The sequence below is a fragment of the Orbicella franksi genome, chromosome 10 (genome assembly GCF_964199315.1).
Source record: "Orbicella franksi chromosome 10, jaOrbFran1.1, whole genome shotgun sequence".
Classification (NCBI taxonomy): domain Eukaryota; kingdom Metazoa; phylum Cnidaria; class Anthozoa; order Scleractinia; family Merulinidae; genus Orbicella; species Orbicella franksi.
In genome coordinates, this window is record NC_138154.1 from 9,458,376 (window position 1) to 9,485,586 (window position 27,211).

The 27,211-nt window shown below is 38.1% G+C and overlaps 2 protein-coding genes and 1 long non-coding RNA gene across 5 annotated transcripts; all 3 read right to left on the reverse strand.

Moving 5' to 3' along the window:
• Nucleotides 1-4,681: 4,681 nt before the first annotated feature.
• Nucleotides 4,682-6,805, reverse strand: LOC145500721 (melanocortin receptor 4-like). The gene has a single exon (XM_081480246.1). It carries the CDS (start codon nt 5,903-5,905, stop codon nt 5,054-5,056), a length of 852 nt encoding a protein of 283 aa, XP_081336372.1. The 5' UTR covers nt 5,906-6,805; the 3' UTR covers nt 4,682-5,053.
• A 4,611-nt stretch (nt 6,806-11,416) lies between these two features.
• On the reverse strand, nt 11,417-18,051 carry LOC145501193 (uncharacterized). Of its 3 annotated transcripts, none has more exons than XR_014051209.1 (4): nt 14,483-14,956; nt 12,528-12,655; nt 11,884-12,087; nt 11,417-11,554 (listed from the first exon to the last, which is right to left on the reverse strand). It is a non-coding gene; the product is annotated as an uncharacterized LOC145501193 (long non-coding RNA). The 3 variants fall into 3 exon arrangements; XR_014051210.1 differs by lacking the exons at nt 11,417-11,554; nt 11,884-12,087 and adding exons at nt 14,969-15,056; nt 17,175-18,051 and having other exon boundaries at nt 12,097-12,655; nt 14,483-14,580; XR_014051208.1 differs by lacking the exon at nt 11,417-11,554 and having other exon boundaries at nt 11,579-12,087; nt 14,483-14,948.
• A 6,290-nt stretch (nt 18,052-24,341) lies between these two features.
• LOC145500303 (uncharacterized) lies at nt 24,342-26,695 on the reverse strand. The gene has a single exon (XM_081479795.1). It carries the CDS (start codon nt 26,438-26,440, stop codon nt 25,610-25,612), a length of 831 nt encoding a protein of 276 aa, XP_081335921.1. The 5' UTR covers nt 26,441-26,695; the 3' UTR covers nt 24,342-25,609.
• Nucleotides 26,696-27,211: the final 516 nt, after the last annotated feature.

A 27,211-nucleotide genomic window follows, 5' to 3' on the forward strand; every position in this document is an offset into this window, starting at 1 on the left:
TTTACCTTACAGATTTTTAGTTTTTCCCTGTTCTCGTTTGATTTTAACAACGACGTCGACTTTTTCCTCCCTCCATTGCCGCGATGTTGACTTTGTAACCACACCTTGTTGTTTCCAGGTTCCACGGATATTATGCTGAGGTACCGGGCATCCCACCTCCAGACTCCTTTTCCAATTTTTTTTTCCTTTTCCGACCGACCGACCCAAAATCAGAAAACGCATTCGACAATAAACGAAAAAAAAAAAGGGGGGGGGGGGGATGGCCTTACTCAAAATAAAATGGCCGCTTTTGTTGCCGATGGCCTCCACTCGTTAAGTCAGCAATTTTATTTCAGCGAATTGTGATCAAAGGTGGGATGCGCTGGTTTCCTCGAGATAGTGAGGTCAACTGTATAGCGAACATGGCACGCAAATAGAAACGAAAAAAATCAGTCAGTGAAATACATTATAGCTAGGAAATTAGCAATCAAGTGTAAATCCAATTTTGTTTCAAAATTGTATGCAGTAAACTTCCGAAAGTAGCCACCCTCGTTACCTTCGGAATAAGCAGCCTTTGGGGCTCGTTACTATCGGGGAGTGGTTACGTTCGAGAAATCGTTACTTTTCGATCGAGCTCTTTTTATAGAATAAAAGATGGAGGCTGATTCTCAAAAAAAGTTCTTAAATCTTGAGATGCAATTCATCGTTCCAGTTTAAGTGTGTGTTGCTGCCACATGGGTAGGCTGTTCATGTCTAGACCGTGTTGATAGTGCATATCCAGCCATCTTGACCAAACAAGCTTGGTCACTAAAGGATTTATTATATGGCTTTCGAGGAAATTTTTTTGGCGGAACACGGCGGGAAGTCCCGGGTGGGAAAGATAGCTCCATTCTGCCCGCTCGGATAGCCAATCACAGCACAGGATTTGGTTCATCTTGCCCGCTCACGGAGCTAGCCATATAATAATGTTTTGTACACAAACGTTACATGTACACTTGCGTTTCGTTCCTAGCAAACGGTTCTATTAATCATTGCAGTCGGGATTGGTTTCCCTTTTTTAACGTAAAAAGAGAGAACTAATAACAAGAGATAACCACGGAAGAAGTAGTGATGCCTTTTCTGCATTTATTCGACAAAGATGCTCAAGTTTTGAATGCAGGACTACCGTTCCACCTTGAAGGCCGACATTTTGCCAAAATCGTCTGCTTGGACGGCTGATTTCTAGAGGACTGTGCCATTTATAACCAAGGCTTATTCTGAGGTATTATTGAAGTACTGCTTAAGTGTACAATACACGATGTCTACGAATAATTTGTGTTATGAAACATGTCGAATTATGTTTGTAAAGATGACTGCGAAATCGAAGTTCTTGCTCGCTCGTCCAAATATGGCGCAATTGGTCAAAATACCTTTATAGTTTTTTTTGTCTAGCGCGCTTAATTTTCACGGGCAAAACTAGCCATTTAGATATGGTATACCCATGGCATAGCTCTTATTTTAGAACCTTTTATTTGTTGAGAGATTCGCATACTAGAAGAGTTATGACCCTCTAAAATCAGTCGAAATTTTACTTGTAAATTAAATTGCGATAAGGTTGTTGTTAAGGCGGTGGTAAACATCTGTCATCTGTACTTGTTTCTAACGGATATCCCTCCTCTTTTGTACAGAAGATCACAAAGGCACGAACAACCCCAAGAAGAGAGCCTGTCGCGGAGTTTAAATCCACCGCCGTTTTACCTTATGTCCAAGGAGTTTCGGAGTCTTTCCGCCGCTGCCTAGAACAACAAAGCATTCGCACCGTCTTTAAGTCCGACACGACACTTCGGTCACACTTAGTGCGACCAAAGGACACCGTCAACCCGGCTAAACAAGATGGTGTTGTCTACAGGATTCCCTGTGAGTGCGGCAAAGTCTACATCGGGGAAACCGGGAGATCTATGCAGGAGAGGATCAAAGAACACGACAGGGATATACGACTCGCCCGTACCCAGACCTCCGCCGTTTCTGAACACACCCACGAGACCGGCCACTATCCTATCTGGAATGAGGTCAAGTTTATTGATCGAGATCCTCACTGGTACACACGTAGGGTCAAGGAAGCTATTCACATAAGACTTCACCCTAACAACATCAACAGGGATAGTGGAATTGAAATTCCTGAAGCATGGATGCCCACGATCACGAAACACAACAACAGGAGAACGGTACAACAGCGGACCACTGAGGGAACAGCTACTCGCCGGAACAATGGAACAATAGGAGGATCGAAATGCACCAATCACAGCCGACCTTTGTGATATAAATGATACCGTGCAATCAGTCGACCTTATCGTCTGAAGAAGATTAGCAGTAAGCAGTCGAAACGTCGCGATCTACATCTCAAGTGACTACATCGTGAGACAAACGATAATAAACTTTATTATTAAATTGCGATAGTTGTATTTTTCAAACGGCCAAGAAATAGACAAATTATGTTCACTTCAAGATGACTTTTAGCTCAGAAGAATGATCAAAGTGTAAATTACAAACTGTGTGAGTATAAAATCCATGCAAGTTCCTTTCTTTCTGTACTGGTCTTTTGAGGTTGATTGAGCGGTATTTCGAACTTTCCTAGGTTTCACAAAAATGTGAACTCGCTGGAACTTTGGAAGTATATTTCTGAAAATAGTTTACCAAAAGGGTCTTTTTGACGCACTAAAAGAAAATCAGAATTTTCCGACCTGCCGTCGGATTTTCCATATTTACAGGCAATAGCTCTTAAAACATGAAATACAATTCGTCGTTCCAGTTTAAGTGTATGTTGCTGCCACATGGGTAGGCTGTTCATGTCTAGACCGTGTTGATAGCGCATGGTCGGCAGGGAAAGCAAGTCAGACACCAAACGGTTTGTACTTTATGACGCACTGCTATGTTAGTCCGCTGTAACAATATCTCAGTGGGCTGGTAAAATTTTCAACTTAAACTTGGGGAAACGTTCCTCTAACCACGCTCCTGCTGAAAATGTTATTAATGGGAATCTAAGTTTCCCATAGTACGTTACTGTAGCTTGATGAAAATTCTTTGAGTTTTGTTTCAGCTTTTAACACGGTGCAGCATTAACTAATGAAGCACGAGTAGAAATTTTACAACTTTGCGAGACAAGCGATACCCTCCCTTGTTGTTGAGTGCCTTAAATCAAATTACCGTACGTAACTTTCATCTGACTATTGACTGGAAAAATAATTATATAATTAAATCTAGGCCTCACAGTTTTCGGAGGGTGGCGGGAAGTGGGGTTGGAGGGGGGGAGTTCGTTGGGGGTGGGATCGCTACTTTTGGAGGGTTTTGGGATTTGTTAAAGGCCGCAAGTTTTTGACATTACTTTCGGAGGGGGGGGGGGGGGAGGCTGGGGGTCGTTACCTTCGTAAGTTTACTTTACATTTACGGAAGATATGTAGACCTACGTTCTTGTTTGACGCATAGCCTGACTAGTTCCGGGTCCTAGCTCCCATCGGTTTTTTTTTTAGCCAACTGCAAGGAAAATTTGACGTTTCCAGATGGCTAAATCGCGGTGAATAAAAAACGATATCCATTTTTTTCGATTTCTATGTCATGATCTCACGTAGATACCATCAAGCAAATAAAATAATATGTCACATACACTTTAAATCAAAGGTGCTAACCTGTCTGTTATTAAGTTACAGATTAAATTAAAAAGCTTTTAAGGGCCCATTAACCGATCTTTTCGAGCCGTTGCTAAGGAAAATTTATTCTCATATAACCTCATCATTTTTAGTTACTTTAGACTTATTTCATGTTTTAACTTTTTCATGATCAGTAACACTAGTGATGACGTCATCAGGCCACGCCCACTGTGATGTGACTAATACTGAAAAACCGCAAAGGCTCCCAGGCAAATTACTTTATCGGGATTTTTTTCATTGATTTAATATTTTAATTTAAATCCTCATTACGCTATGCATAGATTTTGTTTCATTTCTAAAAGGTCAGATTTTGAGAGAATTTCAAAATGATAAAAAAATTCGTAATTTTCTGAAAAAAGCATGATTTCGAAAAAGGAATGCCTAGCTATGTTTCCAACGTTGGTTTTAATCGAAATCCGTCAAAAAAGGCTAGAGGCTAGAGGTGACCTTGTTTTGATACAAACCTCACTGCTTTTGTTGTGTAAAACAAATTGTTCTGGTGCTAACTAGATGCATTTACATGACAAAAGCAGTGAGGTCTGTATCGAAACAAGGTCAACTCCAGCCTCGCTGCCATCCAAAGGCCAGGTCGCTGAACAGGAAACTGTAAAACGGCCTATTGTTATTTCTTACAGGAGAATCTTCTGTACTAGTAGTCATTCCTGTGAGCAGAATTTATTCTTCTTCTTGAAATTATTCCAGTACAGCTAGGAATTAGATAGTAGCAAATATTTTCAGTAGTTTTGCGGACTTTAACATGCCAATTTAATAAATTCAAATTAACTTTGGGTACTCCATTAAAGGAGCCTTGAATTTTCAAAAATAATCATGAATCACTTTTATTACCATAACTTTATAAAGATTGGACAATGCTATGATTCTAAACGAACTTCAACGTTTTACTTAGATCTAAAAAATACATTTTGCAAAGTTAGAAACCCAGTAATAATAAAATGTTGTGACAATTTGGAATTTTGCAGGTGATTTCTAATCCAATTATGCCTAATGTATAAAGGCTTGTAAACTGAGAGGACAATGGGGCACAATTAAAGCCTCATGAAATTGTAAAAAAAGCTTCATCCAAAATAAGAAAAAAATTCGCTTTTATGCTACTTTATTTCACCTTCTTACATGTAGAAATAAAATACTAAGAAATGTTCCACTCGTGCTTAAAGGAGGGAGGTTGTGCGCAGCCAAATTTGCAGACAACTGACTGGCAGAAGAAGATAGATCATTAAGTATTTTCGGCAATTATTTCGGTATTTTCTTAGCCCTAATTTAAGTGCTGCGTCTTCACCTGTGATCGTTTCTCAATAATTTAAAAAGGTTTATCACGTCACTGGCGTTGTGAAGTGGAAAAGTTTCCTCTCTTCGTGTCTGTTGTTTAGAGTTCACGGCATGGCATGAGGTTGTAAAGGATTCACTCTGGTGGGCTCTGTACTTTTACAAACAAGGTTTCTTATGGCTTTTCTAAACTCTTGCATTCGTATGGTATACACAAGAGGATTCACAACGGAACTCGCTAGATAGATGACAACTACCAAATCAAGGATTTTAACCCTCGACGCATAGAACAGCTCTCTCTTTAGATCGACTGGCATGGAACTGAATACAGCCCAGGGTAAAATGGTGAGAACGGAAACTCCAGTGACTATGAATAATGTTACTGACAGTTTCCTTTCCTTGTGAATTGAACCATGATGTTGTGAATGAGGACTTCTTTGAACATTTACGATAATAATGATATAAGAGAGCGTGATGACGATTAGGGTAAGAACGTTAAATGATGCCCATGCGTACGGAAATTTGTCTTGCGATAATATAGTCATGACAAAGGCGACAGAGAAAATTATAAGCCAGTTACCGACGATGATTTTAAAGTAAACCCATTTCGTGATCAAGCAATGCCTGAAGGGAAAAAGTGTTGCATGTAGCCGCTCTAACGATATCATGGAAAGATTGACCTGGGAAGCTATTGGAAAATTGATTTTAATAGCCCAAAGAATAAGTCGTGGTAATGTGAAACTGTTGCTTTCTTCGTCTTTGTGGTACAGGAACAGTGGTCCCGTCACGACACCCACCAGTAGATCAGCCAAAGTCAGGTTTATTATGAGGTACGTACTGCGCTTGCGTAGATGGTGAATTTTTGCAAAGGCGATGATAGTGACGACATTGATTATCAATATCACAAGAAATTCAGTGATGAAGACTGGAGACCAGTTACGAGAATCTGTAGTAGTCATTTCTTCGAACGAAATTCAACGTTCTTTCTGCAGTGGCGTTCTAGTATTTATTTGTGTCCAGCTAAAGTCAATGAGAATAACAATAATAATTATTAGTAGTTTCGAAGGCTCAAACATGACGCTTTTATAATTTGTGCTACGAAATCAGTTTTGGATAAATTTGTGCTCCACTTCAGGTTCAACAAGGAATGGTTATTGCGGACAAGGATTCCACATAACATGAACATATTTTCTTGAACCCAAAAAGAGACCTAGTGCAGGGATAAACACGCTCATTGAAAAGCAGTGTTGTGTGACAATTTATGCACGCACAGTCATGAACAGATGGACGAAATTTTGTGCAGCTGATTTGATGAGCATCCCTTCATATTCAAATGGTGCTGATGACTAATACCTTATTTCTGATCGGGAAGAACACATTTTACCAATATATAGAAAAATGAGTGCGCGTTTGATTGGGATTAAAAGTAAGGCCGCCTCGTCGATATGTGGAACAATGGTTGAGCGCGCACGTGATTTCGATTAAAAGAAGGTAGCCTCAGTGCTCTTATTTCTCCTCATACAAAACGGACACTTTTGCTTTAATACTGACTTACTAATTTAATACTTTAATGAAGGACGCTGATTAATGTTATTTCCTATTGTACAGGAAAACTCTTTTAACCAAAAAACCCATTTGCGTGGAATGATTCTGTTGCATTTAACGTTCCTTAGCTTCCCTGAATAGACTTGAGACATACGATCTTGAATTGCTCTAACATACACTAGAATAAAGCGAAGTTAACTTGGAAAACTTTTACAGACGTTTTTGACTAGCGTTCACTCAGAAGCAGTACTTGAATTAAAGGACCAGACTCTGTGCCTTAAAACAGCAGCGGTAACGTTCTAGATAAGTATCACAATTCGTCCAATATTTCCTCGTCAGTTGCGGTACTATATCTTGTAGTATTTTAGTTTTACGTCTACAATTTACGACAGCACGGCCAGCAAATAATCCAAGAGAGGAAACGAATGCGGGGAACTGGTGTTAGCGAAAGTTCTGATCCGAGTCCTTTCTTATACAAAGATTCTAAACTTTCCTGTTTCGTAAAACACTTCTCTTACCTTGCAACACGGCTTGTAAATTTTACGCTGGAAATTAATTTTACTTCTGTTCTTCACCTGCTTCACAGAGAGGACATTTAGTTGCATCAGCCAATTCACATAATACGTCTTCGTTTGATCTTTGAAAGTTTGATATTGTATTCGTCTAGTTCAATATAGATTTTATCAGTAACCAATAGCAATATCGAAACAGCCTCACACAGATCAGTCATCTGCCATCTGTCAAGTGCCGGAAAGAATGGTGCTGTAATGAAAATGGCTGATCAAAATCTGGGAATTAGAGGGAAAGTTTTTTAAAAACGTTTTTCGGCTAGTAATGTGTTACTGAATAGTTATCGAGTTGAAGCAGCGGAAGAGGACCCTGTAGCCATAAAGGGATAACTGCTCCATTTTGTCCTTCATCTCTACTTTGTTGTTTTATCGTCGAATTTTTAGCATTGTCAGTAAAGCGTTTTCCTGGGACAGGCATGATACATCTATCCAGAATCACAGTGCATCCAGAATCACTGTGCATTTCAAGATCCAGCGGGTCATCGATACATATGTTCTTCGCTCTGCGCCAGTTACAAGAGAAGTTCCGTGATCAACGCTTTTGACTCAGTCAGAAGCAAAAGTGGCCTATTAATCGGCTTTCGAAGGTTGATTGCCCCCTCAAGCTCTGGCCTTTTAAGAAGACATGCAGGGTACAGTCCCGTTCAACGGTGAATCCTCGGACACCTTCCCATTTAACAATTGAGCAAACTGAAGGCAAGTGCACTTGAAGGCAAGGTGCACTTATTTTGCCAATTATTGAATTTCGACACCATGAACATTCTCGGATTATCATTTATTCTCTAGGAACCACTCGAATTGTTTGTTTTTTTCAATATGATAATAATTAGAAAGACTGTGATCTAAAAGTCTCCCAAGACAACACTAACCATTTTGTATTGGCAAAATTTATTTACTTCTTGCCGAGGATATTTAATATTATGACCACTATTTGGTGTGTTAAGTGCTGAAAAGCCCTATATGTTTAATTTTCTAAACAACGCAGATGTAAACAGCACAATATGGATAGCATTTCTTCTACCCACTGCATTGATATTTCACTGCAAAGTAGTCACTCAGTAGTGCGAACTTATATTGTTCGGTGACTCTCCTTGGCTTATCGGGAAGAAATAGTTCTCAATTAACTATGAATTTACTTAGCCATTTTTTTTCTTATCACATGCATAGCTTTGAATTTTCCTACGAAATTGATTTTCTAACGTTTCTTTGTAAAATCAAAATCTGCTTTCACCTTAGAAGGTAGCGACACGAGATCATTCGCTATTATTAGTGTCGATTGATACGCTGCAACTTTGTTAAATGCAAAAAGGGTACGGTAATACAAGAAATCTTCCGCTGCATAAATCAAGCATGCAACTGGCTTGCGCATTGTTGTATATCACTCTAAAAGTGCGCTAAGTCTTTGAAACATGTTTTAAACCGCTAAGGCAACAGTAACCTCGGGAACCTAGCATCCCGTCCAGGGGAAATAAACATACTCCCTCCTAGCTCGTCGTTTCATGCTACCGAAACCGGGATAAGCACCGGCCAGAAGGGCCACTTGGCTCGTACGCAGACTTTACCTATCTGAAAGGGGGGTATAAATACCATTTCCCAGCCCAAATTTTATCCAAGTCCTATTTATCAGCCTATTTTTAGCCCAAATTCCAATCACATTCCTATTTTCTTGTTTATGATCCCCAGTCCTGGAGACTCAATTCCCAATTCTCAATTTAATTTTACCCCTTGAAGCCCCACTTAATCCAAGCGTAGTCATCGATAAACCGATAATCGATATTAATCGATAACAATAGATATCAATCGAAGCTTGATATCGATTGCCGATAGCATTATATAAAAATCGATGAGGAAAAAATTTGGGTTATCGATTGTTATCGATTGCCGATAGTAAAATCGATAGCAATTGACTCATCGATTGGTATCGATAATCAGTTATCGAACTTATTTTTGTCCTTTTACAAGTTACAGTGACAAAATTGGTCTAAATGGTTTATTGAATCAATTTATCATAGCCTGAATATCGTTTCCAATCATTGACAAAATAACAAGAACGGAAACTGCTGCTTTAAAAAGCCCAAAATATTTCTGCCAAAATCTCTCTTTGCTAGTTTACGACACCAGAAAAAGCTCAGCCCAGAGAAACAGCGTAAAACCCTCCAGTCTCATTACTGTAGCGTCGGCATTAAGATAAAGCAAAAAAAAAAACAACAGAGTCAGTTTTCTAGAGATTTCAATTATTTGCATTAGGAAACTAACGTAAGAAAAGGTCAAGGAAAATATAATCTAGTACAGTAGCATGCTGAAGGTGAACGTTTCGTGTTGATCCAGGTATTATTTTACACAATAACAAAGCCGTCTTTAAATAGTCCGCGTGGTTATTGTCGATTTTGCTAAAAGCGATAACAATCGATATTCCTGAAGACGGAAATTATCGATTGTTATCGATTTTTGCCAATTGATAGCAATTGATAAGGAATTGTTCTGTGAGTTATCGATTGCTATCGATTGCAGATATCAATCGACAGCAATCGGCGATTGATGTCGATTAATATCGATTGATTTCCGATATCGATTTTTATCGATTGACTACGCCTGGACTTAATAGATAGCCATGATTTTGCTCAACTGTAATATGTGTAACGAGAGGGCGAGATCCAAATCCAGGGTAAGTGAGATGAATTCTCGTAAAAGCTCCTGAAGGTCAGGTGATACTTCGAAATATACTGAACTTGTTACTGTTTAGGTTAACCCTCCATCTCAACCGTAATGAAGGTTTGGTTAATCTAGACAGAATGTCGGCCAAGAAGGACACTTAGTGCCCGTCTTGCCCAACCCCCGGAGAGTACTCGAATACAAACAGATGATGGAAACTGAGCGGAAAAACGTTCAGGGTTTTGCATAGCAGTTGTGTCCAGAGTATCGGACACTCGGTGATACAAAGATCTGTTTTGTGTCAAATCCCTTTGGCTTTCTGCTATCATTAATATATAGATTTAGGCCAGCCTAAAAGCGGAGCTCCTCAGTTATTTTTCGGAATGTTGTTACTAATGAAAATAATCCAACATGTATGAGGTAAATTGCGAATGATTTAATAGTTTCAGCCGGAACTAGTATTACTTCAGCAGATCGAGGTGTAAGATGGTGTGATTATGAAATATAGAGCCACGATTTCAAGGATTTCTGGGAAGCTACCAAAAATCTTGATCACATAACAGAACTGTCTTCTGTGCTTTGTGGTGGCATTTCTTGTTCTTTCCTACCTTATTCAGAAAGACAAGGCATTGTCATTAATCATTATATTCTTCCTTAGTTAACATGGGGACTCCCACACAAAAGAAGTTTACACATTTTTGTTGTTGTGGGGACTGATTGAAATGCAGTGGTTACAATATACTCAGTCCCTGAATCTCTACCAAATGAAATCTCACAAAAATATCAAAACAGTATACATATGTGAAAAGTTGGAAAGTTTTGTTTTCTAACTTGTCCCCAAAGATACATTTAGCCATCTTCACTATTGTATGGAGTCTCCTCCTGCTGGAAGGGTTTGCAATAAGCAAAATCACCCTCGCATGAATGGTAATTACGGTTTTTTTTTTTTTGCTGATCATGAATACTTGCATAGGCTTCTAATAATAATTTTATTATTCAATTTCAATGTGATTTGTTCTTTTTCTCGACTGGCATTGTGGACTACAAGAGCTGTGATTGGGTTCCATTGATTAATTTTGCTATGATTAAATTATACCTAGAATTATCAGTGAGCTAAGAGGAAGTTATATTATGTACATGTATTTTGTCTGCACTACACAACCAAATGCACTCAAAGGTTATGAGGCATAGGTACATTTGTCAGAAGAGCCCAGCATATCCAAGATATGTTTTGATTGACACATCAATTAAGATAATTTACAGCAAAATGGATAAAAAATACATCAATATCCTACATGCACCAAAGCCAGACATGGGGTTATGAGGCAATCGTTTAAACAACAGATTGAAATAATTTATAAATTAGAGAACACTATTTCTACAACAGAATGGAACAAATTAACCTTATTGGACATTGCGAATGGCAAGGCTGTCTGTAGAATGTCACAAATTTCTCAACCCTTTCTTTCTACAAAAATGCTAATCCTGCAACTTTGCTTAAGACCCAGTTCTCCATTTCGTGTTGGCAAAATATCAATTTATGCCATGTCCAATGCAGATTATCACAAAATTGATTTAAAAGCTCAATAAATATCATTTTAAAGCCAAAAAGCCAATTATTTAAATAAACCATGAGTAAATTATCTCTAAGAAAAACTGATTAAATTAACAGGCACTTAAAAATAATTAGTTAATAATTGTGTTTCTTAATAATGTAATGCAGTGTATCTGTCACAATGTTGCAGCTATGATATTACTACAAACAGGATGGGTTGCAGAACTGAACCTCCAAGTCAGTTTATTCAATGAACTTGGTGCAGAAATATAATCCCATCAAGTTGTCTGTAAATACAGAGAAACCAAACAAAGCATTACAATAATAAGTAATGAATTACTAAACTCTTTTACATGTACTGTATGAACAGTGTATGTTCCATTAATATTGGGGATCTCTCAGAAGCTGCATCCATGATAAATTAATTTGTTCCCAGATGCATTTGTTTATAGAACTTTTCACAAATTAATATCTCTGTCATAACAGTGACCTCTGTGTTCTCCAACAATTAGCACACAAGAAAAATACACTCAGTAAGATATTGTTTACAATAAAAATCAATGCCTATAAGCAATCATAAGGACCTTAAATTTATATTATCTCAGAAATATCTCACCAGGCCATGGTTGCTTTGAAAATCTTTGATGTTTTAATACAGGCTCCCCATCTGTAACCTGTTCATATATTGACTGACAGGAACAGGCATGTAATTTCTTTCTTTGATATACAGTGTACTTCATTGTTAGCTGTTTACTGAGTGTTAGTAGTGAATCAAATGCTAGGGGTTGGTACTCCAACTTTCACTGTGGCAGGCTCTGCCCTGAGATACAAACCAAACTTACATAACTGTTATGAACTTCATCACTTGCTTTCGAGAGCAAATGCAATTTGCTTCAAACAAGCAACTGGAACATTGAGGGTTACAACAATGTGCACAGTCCCAATCACAGGGTCATCCAGGCTGTTTGGTTGTACATATAACTGTACAACTGTATATGAGTTCAGCTTCCAGAAGAAAATCAGAGTTTGTCAGGATAAATACTGATGTTCTTGCCTACTCAATGAATGAATGTGCAGTTCCAGAAGATATTCACACCCAACACCCATTCACGGCCAGTCTTTAGAAATTCCAAATTAAAGTATCAGGAATCAAGAGCTCTAATAGAGAAAAAACCTCCATGTGGGGTATGAATCTTTTCTTGAAGAAAACAATGTCTGAGAAATCATTAATTACAAAATAATGTTTAAGAAACATCTTACCTTTCAGAGAATTTTGTAATCTACACTGTCTGGCCAGTTCATATACATGTATTTGACAAGTTGACACTGGGCATGTTTGTAAATTTGTGCACTTCAACATCACATTACTATGTAGTAGCACTGGCCAACTAAAAACAAACAGCATAATTTGGTTAATTAATATACACTGTACATTATTAGGTTGAAATATTGGTGTAGATTGTTGCACATCAACAGATACAGAAACTATTTGCACCTGAATCATAATGAGTGAAAAATCCGCATGCATGAGACATTTGCATGTACATGTAACAGCCCTCCACCTCAGAACCATCGCAGATATGATATGATATTTTTAAACTCTCTGAAATTTCAGATTATTCAAGATTAACATATGCACATACATCATCTGGGGCAACCCTAAAACACTGAATTTGGAAACCGAAATCCGGAATCCAGAATCTGGAATCCAGAATCCGGAACCAAAAACCAGAATCTGGAATCCAGATATTATGAATGATGATAGAAATAATTCACTTCAGCAATGTCTAATAAATAAATATGAGCAAAAATCATTTTGTTGTTATTTATTTTCTTGGCTTTACTTCAGCCACAGACTGTAATTGCTAAAAAATTATTGACTAGTTCTGAACAACCCTTAGCTATATATCTGGCCCCGTTGTTCAAAAGCTGCATAAAGCTATTCATTCGGTACATCACTATCCAGTCAGGGTTACTGATTTTTTGGGTGGATAGAGTTACTCATAGCCTGCGAGCAGGCTCTAGTATCTGTCTCTATTGTCTGAGCAGGCTAAATAGGTGTCTAGTGTTTTTCTGCATTGGCATGTCACCAAGAACCTTCATGCGGCTTTGCCAATCACACCCCCAGCCCAAACACGAGAGCCTGCTCATAGGCTAAGTTATCCATCTTTTGTTCAAGCTGGCCCTGGTGAGAGCCCAGTTCTTGTCTAGATCAAATTGCTCTGAGAAGACTGGTGAGCAGCACATTAACAACAAGCTATTATAGGCTATTGCAGTGAGTTTCTGGCAGTCTTTTAGCATCTTTGAACAGCATGTGGTCTGATCTGTCAGCAAGTGAGAAGCAGACGGAAGTAAGTGTGCAACATTTCTACAAATTGTTTTAATATGATGGCCGCCAAGAATATGAAATGCTGATTTGTCACAGTACGTGTGGAAATTGTGTTAATCTGGAATTGGTCCCATATCTGTTGGAAAAATCAAATTTCATATTTAGACCAGACGGGTTAGCCCTTGGACTTCGAAATTGGGGGGCGTGACCGTCAATGTACAGGGGGCTGCCACTGATGGATATCCTGTTCTCTATGACATTTTCTGTCTTGTTCAGTATGTACTAGACATAAAGGATAAATTTATACTTCCGGTAAATTGAAGATCACTTATTAAACAAAATGGCAATTACCAGCAAGCTTATTTTAGACACTCTCAAGGTGCTTGGAGTAAAATTAAGATGCACTTTACTGAGATTCTCATAATCATAGCCCTCACTAAAAATAACGGTTGCACAATTTCAACAGACGGGGAATTTTCGTTTCAAAAAAGGTTAAGTTTGAGATCCTTTTTACTTGGCAACTTACTTTTTACAGTCGAAAAGCTAAGCAAAACAATTTTCGCGTACTTGAAGAACTTATTTTCTTTGATTTGCGGATTCCGGTTTCCAGTTTCTGGATTCCGGTTTTTGGTTCCAGATTCCGGATTCCGGTTTCTGGGTTTTAGGGTTGCCCCATATTTAACATATTGTTTGCTTCACATTCAGTTTACACATGGCTGTTATCCAGCATAGGCAGACTTATAAGTTTTCCTTCAAAAATATATTGCAACAACTATTGCATCTTTTGTTACCTATTCTTGTGATGAAATGACACAAAATTCAAGAACAAGAAGTCATAAGCATAAATTAAACTAACTTACATAGTAGTGCTTACAGTTCCTCCTACCGTCTGCATATGCTGTCCATAAACTGATGCTGCCTGGACAATGTACTCATTATTTTTCTGATCACACCTTTTAAAACGTCACTGTTATATAATTTGTCCTGAAAAAGCAATACATGAAATGTTATGCCTTTGGCACTCACCAAATGCCTTTACAAGATGTATAATGTACACCATATCAACATTCACAATTCTCTTTACTTTCATTGTAACTCTTTTGTGTCATTTTCCCTCACTTGAAGACAGGACTTCCACATTAGGTTATAATTGCCTCTGGAATCTCTATGAATTCACAGGGAGTGATAACAATTAAATCATGACTAATTTTAGCAAAGGAGGCATTCAAATGTCAGATTTTAATGCTAAGTTTATACAGTAACTTTACATTACTCTTTGTACATATATATAACCTCTCAATTATTGCACCTATAGACAGAAGGTGTGCTGGGGGAAGAAATGTTCTAAACTCTCTGAACTTTTCCCCCTTACCGTCCTGTAATAGGATGACTATTATGAACTACAGTTTGTAACCAACACCAACATCAGGTTATGTATACACATGTATATTTGTTGTCATCTGTAATCATAAAAAAAATAAAAATTTAAAATCCCCCATAAAGTTCACACTCAATAACACTGCTACATGTAGCGCTGTTACTGGAAATCAGTTTAAGTGAAACTGTTGAAACAGCTCTGCCAAAATTTTTCCTAGCAGTTAAGGCAGGATAACAGAATATACATGTAGCTTCTGTGCTGTAGGTATGGTGGAAAATAATAGATTATCAGAAATGAAGGTTCCTGAGACATTTTGACAGCACTGAGAGGAATTAATATATAAATTCACAAAAGAAGGAGAAGTTCTTGCCCTGTCCAGTTCTCTGTAATAAAAATATCATTTACATGAGTCATTTATAATATGTGGTTTGTGTTTAAAGCCGATATAATGCACACTCTGATTCGCCAATTCCAGTGCATTATTTACATTTACATGGTATACCTCGGTAAAACCATAAAACATTGCATGGGACTAAAATAAAAAATATAAAAAATAAAAAGAAATGCCTAATTCATAACAATTTAAAATACTCAACACTAAAACGAATGTAATTCTTTACTTGAAAATTATTCTCCCGTAATGCCCATGGGCCAATTACAGGCAGGTTAAAAAGTCCTAACACAAAGTAAAAGGAAATTAAGAAAACTATTGCTTTTTTCCGGAAAATTGTAGCGACTGAAGACAATGATGGAACACTCTGAGAGTGCATTCTATCAACCTGATGAGATAAAATTTAAGGAGAATAGAGAATTCACGAAGTTATGTCACAAACAAATTGGCACAGGACAGGAGAAAGGAAACTGTACAGCCAGGAAGAAACTGAAACTTTCTTTGACCAGCAAAAAAGTATGCATGCACAACAAAGAAAACAGTCAGTGACATTCATTTAATAAGTTAGTAAATAAAAAATTAGTGTGAAGAAGAGAGTAAAGAGAGAGAGAGAGTGGAGATAGGAGAGCACTCTCTCCAACTAAATTGTGTATATATGTATGTAAAAGTTCTTCTTATTACTGAGAAATGGTCAGGGCAAGAACTTCTATTACACTGTTCAATTTACCGAGTCAATTAGTACTATCTCACTTTTTTGGAACATTTCCATATTAAGTGTAAATACCGCATTGGGGAATAACCTCTTATTAACAAAATACGGTCCATGTACCCCCAACCAAAAGCAATGGCACAAATAACATGAAATAGCCAATCAAAATCAAAGCAGAGCTTCATTTGCAGACAGGATTGCCATGCATAATCGTCTACTCGACATTTTGGACTATATAAGCATTTCACCAAACCGAACTAATTGGACAGACAACAAAATAAAACGAGGAAATCTACATTATAAACACAAGATGCATATCACTACATCTGAGCTCGAGTATCAACAGCAAATCCCTTTTCAGTGAACGGTGACCGAATAAAAGAGAGGGTAAAGAAAATTCGTTTAAGCTTGCGGTGTTAAAGTTGAAAAATTATTCACGCTTAAATTTGAATATTACTGAGAGTCTGTATTTTTGCCGACGGCTTAATTTAGCTATGCAGTCATTTCATTGGCAGTAGCTTTTATTACCAGTCTTCAACCAATTTAACCTCGGAATTCACAAAAGCATTTCGCCAAACCGAATAAATTGAACTAACAAAACGAGGAAATCTCCATACTTTGTAATCACAATATGCAAATATTCACATAGGAACAAAAGTAAATTTAGCAAATCCTGTTCGCTTCGGCTTAAAATGGTTTGTAGACCTTTCTTGGTTCAGTTTTCAACAACAGAAGAACAAATTTTAGCAGTCTACGAAGCGGCAGTGCTACCTAAATCAGAGAAAACTTCAAAACTCGCCCGGCCGTGTTTACAAGTACGATTTTGGTTAAGCTTATTTTTAGATGTGAGGTTATAAGCTTAAATTGACGACGAAAATCGATAGAAAACATAATTTGTTTACAACTTACAGCAACCTCCAAAGCGACCCACGTGTTATTGTTTAGAGACGAGCGAAATTAAAACGATGCAATTTTTAAAATCTCTTACAGCATGGCTTCAAATAAGGAAGACTTTTAATGGATTCCAATTGAAAATAAGCTTATATCGCCGAGGAAACTTGTTAATTTTCATACCAAACGCAACAACACAAGTCACTTACCGCAAGTTGGCAATTCAGTTCGGCCAGTGTAAATCTTCCAGGCAGAAACTTGCAGCAAAAGTTGTGAAGACTAAACTGAAGTTATATTTTCGATAGATCAACGAATCAACCACTTCTTTCCGCTACGTTTAGTGTTTTGCAATTTCTCTAAAACACTCGGATACGTTTGATTTCTCTAATGTTCATCACCTGACCAAATCAGGTGACTTTTGAATTTTCTTGCACGGCTGCACAGCATCACGTTCGCGCGAATTTTGAACTTGGCCATGGGGAGTTCGGCAGTCTTCTGAATCAATTTGCCGGGTACTTTCGCCTCCTTTCTATAGCCCTCGTTAGCTTTGGTTCACGGCATTGTTCGGTATTATTTCACCTCCTTTCTCTAGCCCTTGACTAGCTATAATTCACGGCATTGTTCAGTACTGTTTCGCTTCCTTCCCCAGCGCTGGCCCGCTCAGTCTTTTTCGCGATATTCTTCGCTACTTCTTTGCCTGTTAATTCTTGCTTTCTGTCTTTTGCTTCAGCGCAACCCTGTCTTAAAAATATTAAATCAACCTCCGCTATCGTTTTTCTTTAAAAATCCCGCCAAGAAAAATGGCATTCACCCGCTACCAACTGAGGGTGCATGTCTCTGTCAACCTATTAGCTGGAGTATGGCCGCCATCTTGCGCGACTCCGTCGTCGTCGTCGTCGTCGTCGTCGTCGTCGTCGTCGTCGTCGTCGTCGTCGTCGTCGTCGTCGCCGTCGTGCGTACGCGCCCACGAGCAATACCGCTAGCCATGATAACCATGAGAAAATCAATTCATGGGTTTCCTTTTCTCCCCTATATGGGTATGGGGCTCCGCCGGAGCTTCGCTATAATGTCCATCTTCCTCGCTTAACATTTTTACTCCGAGCGCGACATCACCTGCACGTAAAATTAAACAATTTTTAAATCAAAATCAAGTCTTCAATTTATTCTCTTACATATGGGGGACATGCGTTTTATAATGATAAATTGCAAACGTCACTTCTAAAACAGCATTTTTCAGAATTAAATATTATTTAACTAGTATTTCAAATTGATATTGTGAAATCAAACTTTTATTTCTAAAGCTGAATGTAATAAAGAAAAATAGCGCGGTATTTATTTAGTAGAATTTTACTAGTTTACTAATGTAAATGGTGCAATCTGATTGGATGAATTATCGTACACTACCAGCCATATATTGGTGTGCAATCTAATCTAAGAATTATCGTGACTCAACGCAAAGAGCATCATTATGATGCCATGGACATGGTATATATATCCTCTCTATGATTTAACTGTTTAATTAGAATTTAAATGCTAAACGCAAAACCTGGGATAAGAGCCAGGCTATTGACTAGGCTATCGTGGCAGATTAAGTGGAAAGATTGGATCGATCTTCTTACGGCGAACAATCCCTCACGTCAAAGAAAGCATTGTATTTTTCATTCTCAGTATTATTTACAACTTTCTCTAGGCAAACTTCGATCCTTTTTTGTGTAATTATTGTCCATATATTTTGCCACCAGGGAGGATGCTGCTTATAAAACGTATCCACGTTTCTACGCATATAACCATGCATACTCTAGGTATGATCAAGGAGATGAATTTTCGCCGCAATATTAAGGAATGAGCTCCTTGCCTATGAAAATGATGGCACCTCAATTTGCTCCTGTTCCGCTGCGGTGGGATCCTCGTCCAAGTTTGATTTCATGACGTTGATAATGCAGCTCGCGCGAATGTTGAAAGATCAACTTGAGTTATTTGAGCCGGTATAAACACTGGACGAATGTACCAAGGTTAAGTAACTTGACCTTAGTAACTGTTTACCTTGGTAAAAGCTCGAATGTAAACACGGCATAAAATAGCTATTGCAATAATTTTACCCGCCTATGAGAAATAATTGCGAGATTTTTATTTGTCACAGCTATAAATTTGTTACCCAATATTCATCGAGCTGACACAGCTGTAGAGAAGTCGGCAACCATGAAGCGCCCCACGTGCAAATGGCCTCACTCCTCACTTCCTCTTCGGTCTAGTTGAGGAAGCCTTCGCCAGTGTGTTCCTGAAATGGCTTACTTCACCTGCCATACGCAAGATGCATGTTGTTCGTAATATTAGGAGTGGCTATTTTCAGGTCGTCTTGTCCTCATTACTGGCGTTATGTAACACTCTCTCGTGGGATAATTTTGAACAGCCTTCTCGTGAAGGAACACATTTTTGCTGCATTCATCGACGGATTAAGTAGTTCTCGAAAGGTTTTTTGGTTTTTTGAATTCACAATTAGTTCGGTTAATTAAAGGTGTGTTAATAAATCAATCGTTTAATTAAAGACACTGAAGACAGTGCTTGGCTACGTTTCCAAACACCTCGAAGTTCGTCAAAAATACTCCGCCTCGCGTCGTATTTTGAACTCTTCTCTCGGTGTTTGGAAATGTGGTAAAACACGGTCTTTCGTGTTTGAAATATCACTTTAATATATTATTTTATATCCTAGGACTTTCAAAAATGTTTTAAGATCTTACGACAATTGTAGCCTTAGACAAATTTCATGAATAAAGCCGTATACGAGTTCTGCATGCAACAAAGGGATACCGCCTAAATCGACCCTCGGAAAACGTATGGACTAAAAATTACTGTCCAAACATAAACTGCTTGTCATTTGTGCTCCAATTTAAACGATTTCGCAAACTTTGAGTCAAATGTTACAACTCAACTTATATTCTGCGATATGGAATGATTTGGCAGCGGGTTTGTAATTCAACACCTTCAATAAAGATGTTCATTTGGCTTCATCAAGTTTACCCAGACGAACTGTGAATCCACGTTCCTTAGTGGACCATTCAATTTCCTGGTTGCTAAATTTCGGGTCGATCTAGTATGTAGCAACGACTGTTTGACGCCAAACTTGATAACTCTATGGAGGTTCTTAAATCTATTTGTGTTATACTCTCTTGGCTGGGGGATGCTATGCAACGGAATGCTATCAACGAAAGGTACGAGAGGGTGGGTGAAGAAAATGCCCTTTGAGCCATGAACATGATTCCTCAATAGTCACGCCACTTTGGAGCCCATACATCATTCCTCAATTACATTTTAATTATTCATTTTCAATATTGTCGGCTGAGTAATCGCTAAATATCATATTATTCATGATATTATACAATTATAGTTAATAATAGTAACGCTCTCATGAGAAGTTGCTATTTCGAGAAAATGATATCTTCTAAAATACGTGATGCAATTTTTAGACACGATAAATGATTGTAAAACTTCCCAATTATTGGAAGCTTATGAATGTCGAATGGACTGTTTCTTAGTTTCTACCTACAACAAACTTACATCAACTGACCACTTGTACTTGAGGCTACTCTTTGTGTAAAAGTAAAATAAGAGGAGGTATAGCCCTGTATTTCAGTCGTTATCTTATCTCTTTTCGACTAGGAGGAAAAAGAATGAAAAATACATTTTCTGATAATTTAGCACGTTTCTCCTTAAGTGTTTTATTATCTCTATCTAAGAGACGATGATCTATCGTCTCTTGCTAAAACTAGGAAAAATTACTATGGCTTTATTAGAAGGTTAATTCGCGCTGGAGACCAGCCACATAGCTGAAATGGCCATCCTGCATAAGTGCATAAAGCTTTCCTATGTGAGGTAATAAGGAAACAAAAAAAAAATATGGTCCTAAATCCAATGTCAAGTCGCCACTCTCTCGTAGGTAACATGTGATCAAGCAATGCCTGAAGGGAAAAAGTGTTGCATGTAGCCGCTCTAAGGATATCAAAGAAAGATTGACCTGGGACCGGAAGCTATTGGGAAGGTGAATTCAATGGAGCAAATAAGAAATCCTGCCCAGGTGTTATCTTTATAAACCGTATCTTTGTGGTAGATGAACAGTGGTCCTGTCACGGCTCCCACTAGCAGATCAGCCACAGTCAGGTTCATTATTAGGTAAGTGCTGTGCTTGCGAAGATGGCTTATTCTTGCAAAGGCGATAATTTTGATGGCATTGATAATCGATGCTACAAGAAACTCGGAGATTAGGACTGAAAATCAGGCAGCGTCTTTAGTAGTTTGAAAATCTTCAGTTTCCATTTCTTTGTATGGAAGGAATAAGATTCTTCTTGAAATTATTACAGTCCAACTAAAGATATAATGAAAAAACATATCTGACTGTATTGCTTAGTCTAGGGGACTCAAGCATGACGATTTTATGATTTCATGTCAGTCCCACTGTCCTCAACTTTTAAAGAACAATCATGAATTGCTTTTCTTATCCTAACATTATCAAGAATGCATGGAAATTGCCCTGATTCTAAAAGAACTTCATTAACTCACATCTTAAAGATGCATTTCGAAAGGATAAAATAAAAACTCATTAATACTAAGCAGTGTTTAGTCAATTTATAATTGCAAAAGGTGGTTAAAAAAAGAAAAATAAAGACTTTATACCGAATGAAGAATAGCTTGTCACGGACAATGGAGGAGCAAACCTCATCAAATTGCGCTAAAACTACCACGCGTATCTTCCCAAATAGCAAAAAAATTCTCTATAATGTCTCAATTGACGTTTGAGTGATAAGTGCTTAAAGAAAGAGCAGTTTCGCTGGTAAGTGCGGTTAGGTGACTTTTTGGAATTATTCCGCCTTATCAGCGAATGTGGAATATGGCGCGACGGCCAAGCAGAAGGCCATACGTGGGGTATACTGTTCAATAAATAACGCTATTTTCTGCTAAACATGAGAGAGAAACGAACGCTAGTAAACCAGTTTTAAAGTTAATGTGATGACTGTATAAAAATGTAATGTTCTTCGAATTTTGTATTGCTATAATATCATAAAATATTTCCCCTTTTGAAGTATAGCTCTGATCATCTGTCATAGTAAACGTGAGAATACAAGCCATTAAAGTGAGAGCACATCAACTCTTGATATTTTTTTTTCCCTGATAAGACTTGGGAGTTAAAATACAACTCCATAATAAAACTCGATTTTTATAGCGTTGCATTTATTGCTGTCAAAAAGTGCTTTATTTTTTTGAATATGAAAAAATAAAAGCGGAAGTATTTGCTGACACGTCTTTAGAAACCTCTGTGTTGTTTTTATCAGGATTGATGAGATGAATTTTTGTGCCAATAATGCATCTTCCCTTGATGAGTGGCTTAAGTCAAGAAATTGCAATGTTATAAGAGATAAGTAAAGAACACACATCTCTAAGTTTTAGGTCTCTACGTTTTCCCAAACTTCAGATATTCGTCGAAGTATTTTGCGCAAATTTACAGACCCCAGTATGGAGCCGCCACGTTGTTGGACCTCCGTGGTCCACCAATATGGGGGCCGGAAAATAGTGTAAACAACTGGAACTTACTTTGGCCATCTAGTCGACTGATTACCTGAACTGAACCAACAAACATTATATTTACACACGCGCTTTTCCTAGTACTTTAACTCATAAAATGGCTAGAAATCACGAGTGAAGTGTATATTTAGGAAGCGATAGAGCACTCAAGAAGTAGGGAGACACACTCTGCTATGGTTCGTGTTTCCTCCTACACCTCTTCCGTGCTCTACCGCTTCCTGCGTGCTTTACAACAGAACAGAGCACGGTAGAGGCTTCGATCTTTATTAGTTAAATAAATATAGATCCCCTTATGCCTGATGAAGATAAAAATTTTCGTGGCTCTTTAGTTTTGGATTTTGGAATTTGATGACGTCACGTGAAAACGATCTATTAATCCGGGCTATTCCATGCATAGTTGTTACAAGTTAGTTGTAGCCTTACCGTGCCCCGGCTATCAACTAAACTGCGGTTTAGGCTTAGTGTTTGAACGGAATAGAAGCTCTGAGAGTAGGTTACTTAACAATTATCGAGGCGATAACTAACAGAAGAGGAGCTCAGCGCCAAGTTAGTTATAATCACTTCGTTTCCAAGAAAGGGGAATTAAATAACTGTTTTATGAATTATCCAACCCACTGGATAATGTGAACATTTCAGTTTGATCTAAATGAAGCGACAGTACAAAAAGGCGGGAGAATATGCCGCGCATTGCTTACCGTTTGAGTTAAATAAAGCTTCTCGGGAAAGGAAACGAGACACAGTTTTGTTCAGAAAAATTATTCACATAAAAATGCGACAAAGAATAAAAAGTTTAAGGGAAAACTCGAAGTAGTGGTATTTCTGAAAATTATTCGCCTAGTTCAAGTCAAATGAAGCAAGATTTTAATTGTTTTATCTGTAACAAAAATCTCAATTGTGATTGGTTCTCTGCGCGCCTCTTTGTCACGCAATCGGCGCGCGTTTACGTGGGTGTCCAATTCTTTTCATACAATGTCACGCAGTAAAATATAATAATTTTAAAACCATTCGGTGGATAAAGTCAAGAAACTGACATTATAGGAAATAAATAAAGAAGACACTTCTCAAGGTTTTAGGTCGGTGCGTTTTCCCAAAATTCAGATGTTCGTCGAAGTATTTTACACCCCCCTAGCCAGGAGGGGTGGTCAGAGCACTTCTGGCCGCTGGAACTGTCTTTGAGCTGTCTGCGGGTATCGTCTTGCGAATACGCGTTCAGATATATATTTTGAGAAACGCGATCGTAGCTTTATGTCAAGCACCGCCATAATTCTGAAATTCAAACAGCGCTGGTTTCCATTAGTAATAGTAACTGGATTGAGTGGAGTGCTCGAAATTTACAATCGGCCTTGCGCTTCGCGCTCGTCCGATTTGAAATTACTCGCGCGATAACTCCGTGAATTGTACCTCACTCGGTCAAATTACTATTACTAATTACGTGGCTGTCTTAATCAGGACTGCGGACTGTGTTGTTCAATCACCCAGAATCGATCGAGTTCTCTGAATCATACGAAAGGACAACACCCAATTGTAAGGTAACAGTTTTTACCTGAGTGTTAAACTTAAATTTACACATAAAACCTTTCTTCAGTAACTGAAGCGTAGAAACGATGATCTATCGGTTTTTCAATCTTTCTGTGAATTTTTGCTACTTTTCTAATTCCTTTCTTTGGTTTTGTTGCACATTTACAAGTCCTTTCAATTAAATGTTCCGTATCAAACTCTAGGTAGTTGGGATAATTTTGACATTTTGTGGCTTTTTGTATAGCCTATCATTTCGTACATACATACATACATACATACATCACTTTATTTGCCCTCGGATTTCAGAGTAGCTTGTGCTGCTAATATCTCCGAGCATTTAACCATCAGGTGAGAGATAGACGACCACACCGGGAACTACGTCCCCTACTCTTTTCGATTAGTGTGTGGGCCTACGGTTTATCGTCCTTATCCGAGAAGACTAGAAAGTCTAACCATTTGCAGATGTCATTACAAAGGCAGCACTTTCTCCTCAATTATTTAAAGACCCTGAGTGTTGGTCCGGCCGGGGTTTGAACCTGCGACCTCCCGCACGCTAGTCCGGTGCTCTACCACTGAGCTAACCGGTCGTCTATTTCCACGATAGAAAGTTTACCAAATAAGCTGCTTTCAACAATTTTTTTATTCCGACAGAGCTTTGCCTAACATGCAAAAACTTTTGAACTAAGCAACACTTGCTGCACCTAATGGTCAAACCCAGGTATAATGGCCGTTAACCGAGATTCAGTTGAACCAAAGAGAAAGCTAGACATGCATTATTCGAGGTTTAGAACTTCATAATTTGCTTAGCCAGGCTCAAATATCATGGTGACAGAGGTGCCCGGATGCTGCTATTATCCATCTTGTGACTGCCAACCTCTTCATTTATATATTAAACTGGACTACAAAAGCCAGTCGAAATCCAGATCAGACGTAACTAGAATCTGGCCAGAAGTTTCTGAAAACTCTCTTCCTTTAATTTCTTCCATTTATCATTACTAAGTTAGACTAGTTAGTTTAAAGTTTCATGAGCTTTATTGGGAACAGAATGTATATGAATGACATATATCTAAAATAGTGAAAACAAATTAAAAGAAAAAGGAAAGAGAATGATTTCACGAGGCGCTCCCTAGAATGTTAGATCATTTGGGGAAACGATATTGATCGTGCACGAGTCTGCAACCCACTCATGCATTGAGACTAGTACCAGCTTTTAAATTCAGCATCGATCTTGGTCACAACGGTGGGAAAGTCTAACTTGATACTGAAACAAATTTACTCACGACAGTTGTCTTTTTAGTATTTATCAGTTCTTATTCCCACTGTGTAATTCTTTGATGGAATATTACGTCGTATCTTAAAGTAGTTTTTACACCGGATATTCCGAATTTTATTTTATTTTATTTTATTTCCATATTCTCCTACCTCTTATTTTACTGCTGCGTTTTCATTTGGAATCATTTGGAATCGTTTGTCACGTCAATAGCAGAGTAACGTGGAAATGTTTCTACACTTCATGTCTGTTGTTTAAAGTTTACGGCATAGTATGTGGTTGTCAATGATTCACTCTGGTGGGCTCCGTACTTTTACAAGCAAGGTTTCTTATGGCTTTTCTAAACCCTTGCATTCGTATGGCATACACAAGAGGATTCACAATGCAACTCGCCAAATAAATGACAAAAAGCACAACATCCATATCAACCCCTGATGTATTGGACGATTTTTTCTGTGGATCGATTGGAATGGACTTGTAAACAGCAAGGGGCAAAATGGTGAGAACGGAAACTCCAGTGACCATCAGTAATGTTACTGATAGTTTCCTTTCCGTGTGAATTAAACCATGATGTTCTGAACGATGACTTCTTTGAACATTTACAATGATAATAATATAACAGACAGCTAAGACAAGTAAAGTGACAGTACTAAATGATGCCCATACGTAAGGTAATGCGCCTCGCGGTAAAATGTGTAGGACAATGGCGATCAAGAAAGATACAAGCCAACTTCCAACGATGATTTTAAAATAAAGCCATTTCCTTATCAAGCAATGCCTGAAGGGAAAAAGTGTTGCATGTAGCCGCTCTAAGGATATTAAGGAGAGATTGACCTGGGAAGCTATTAGAAAATTGGTTCCAATAGCCAAAAGAATAAGTCGTGGTAATGTAACACCGTCGCTTTCTTCATGTTTGTGGAACACGAGTAGTGGTCCTGCCACGGCACCCACCAGTAGATCAGCCACAGTCAGGTTTATTACGAGGTACGTACTGTGCTTGCGTAGATGGCGGATTCTTGCGAAGGCGGCGATAGTGATGGCATTGATGATCGATATGACAACAAATTCGGTGACAAAGACTGGAAGCCAGACTGGAGAATCTTCTGTAGTCATTTCTTGAAACGGAATTCAACTTTCTTTCTCCAATGGCGTTCTCGTATTTATTCCATCGATATCCCAGCTAAAGTGATTTAAAAAAAGAATGATGTTTTAAAAACATGCTTCAGTATATCCAATTAGTAGTTGGTAGTTTAGACTGAATTATAATGGTGGACACGGATTTCAGACAACATAAACACATTTTGCTCGGATTCTGCTGTTTTACTATAGAGAAACAAGCTTAATAAAAAGCAGTGTTGTGTGACAATATACAAGCCATGAATAGATAGGCGAAATTTTGTGCAGCTGACTTGATGAGCATCACTTTATATTCAAATTGGGCTGATGAGTAATACCTTATTCCGGTCGGGAAAAACACATTTTACCAATATATGGAAAACTGGTTGAGCAAGCGTTTCTTTTCGATGAGAAAAAGGCTCATCTCAGTGTTCTCATGTCTGCTCCTCATATGTTTGCCGACGGTCGTGTATCTAGGATGTTTAATATCGCCTGTTAGCGAGGAGACTTTATTATTTAGGAGGCTTATTGCTATTCCCTATTGCTCAAGGAAACTTTTTTAACCCGCAAACCTATTTTCGTAGTAATGATTCTGTGAAATTTAAGGTTTTTTTAGAAAATTTTACTGCGTTAAGTATAAGAATAACGCTTAATAATTCAGCAAATACTTTTTTCTGACAGCGAAAAGCTTATCCACTAGCAGAGTAAAACCGACAGTAGGCCATCTGCTGGAGAGCTTTTCTTAATTCGTGAAACTGCTAATAAACT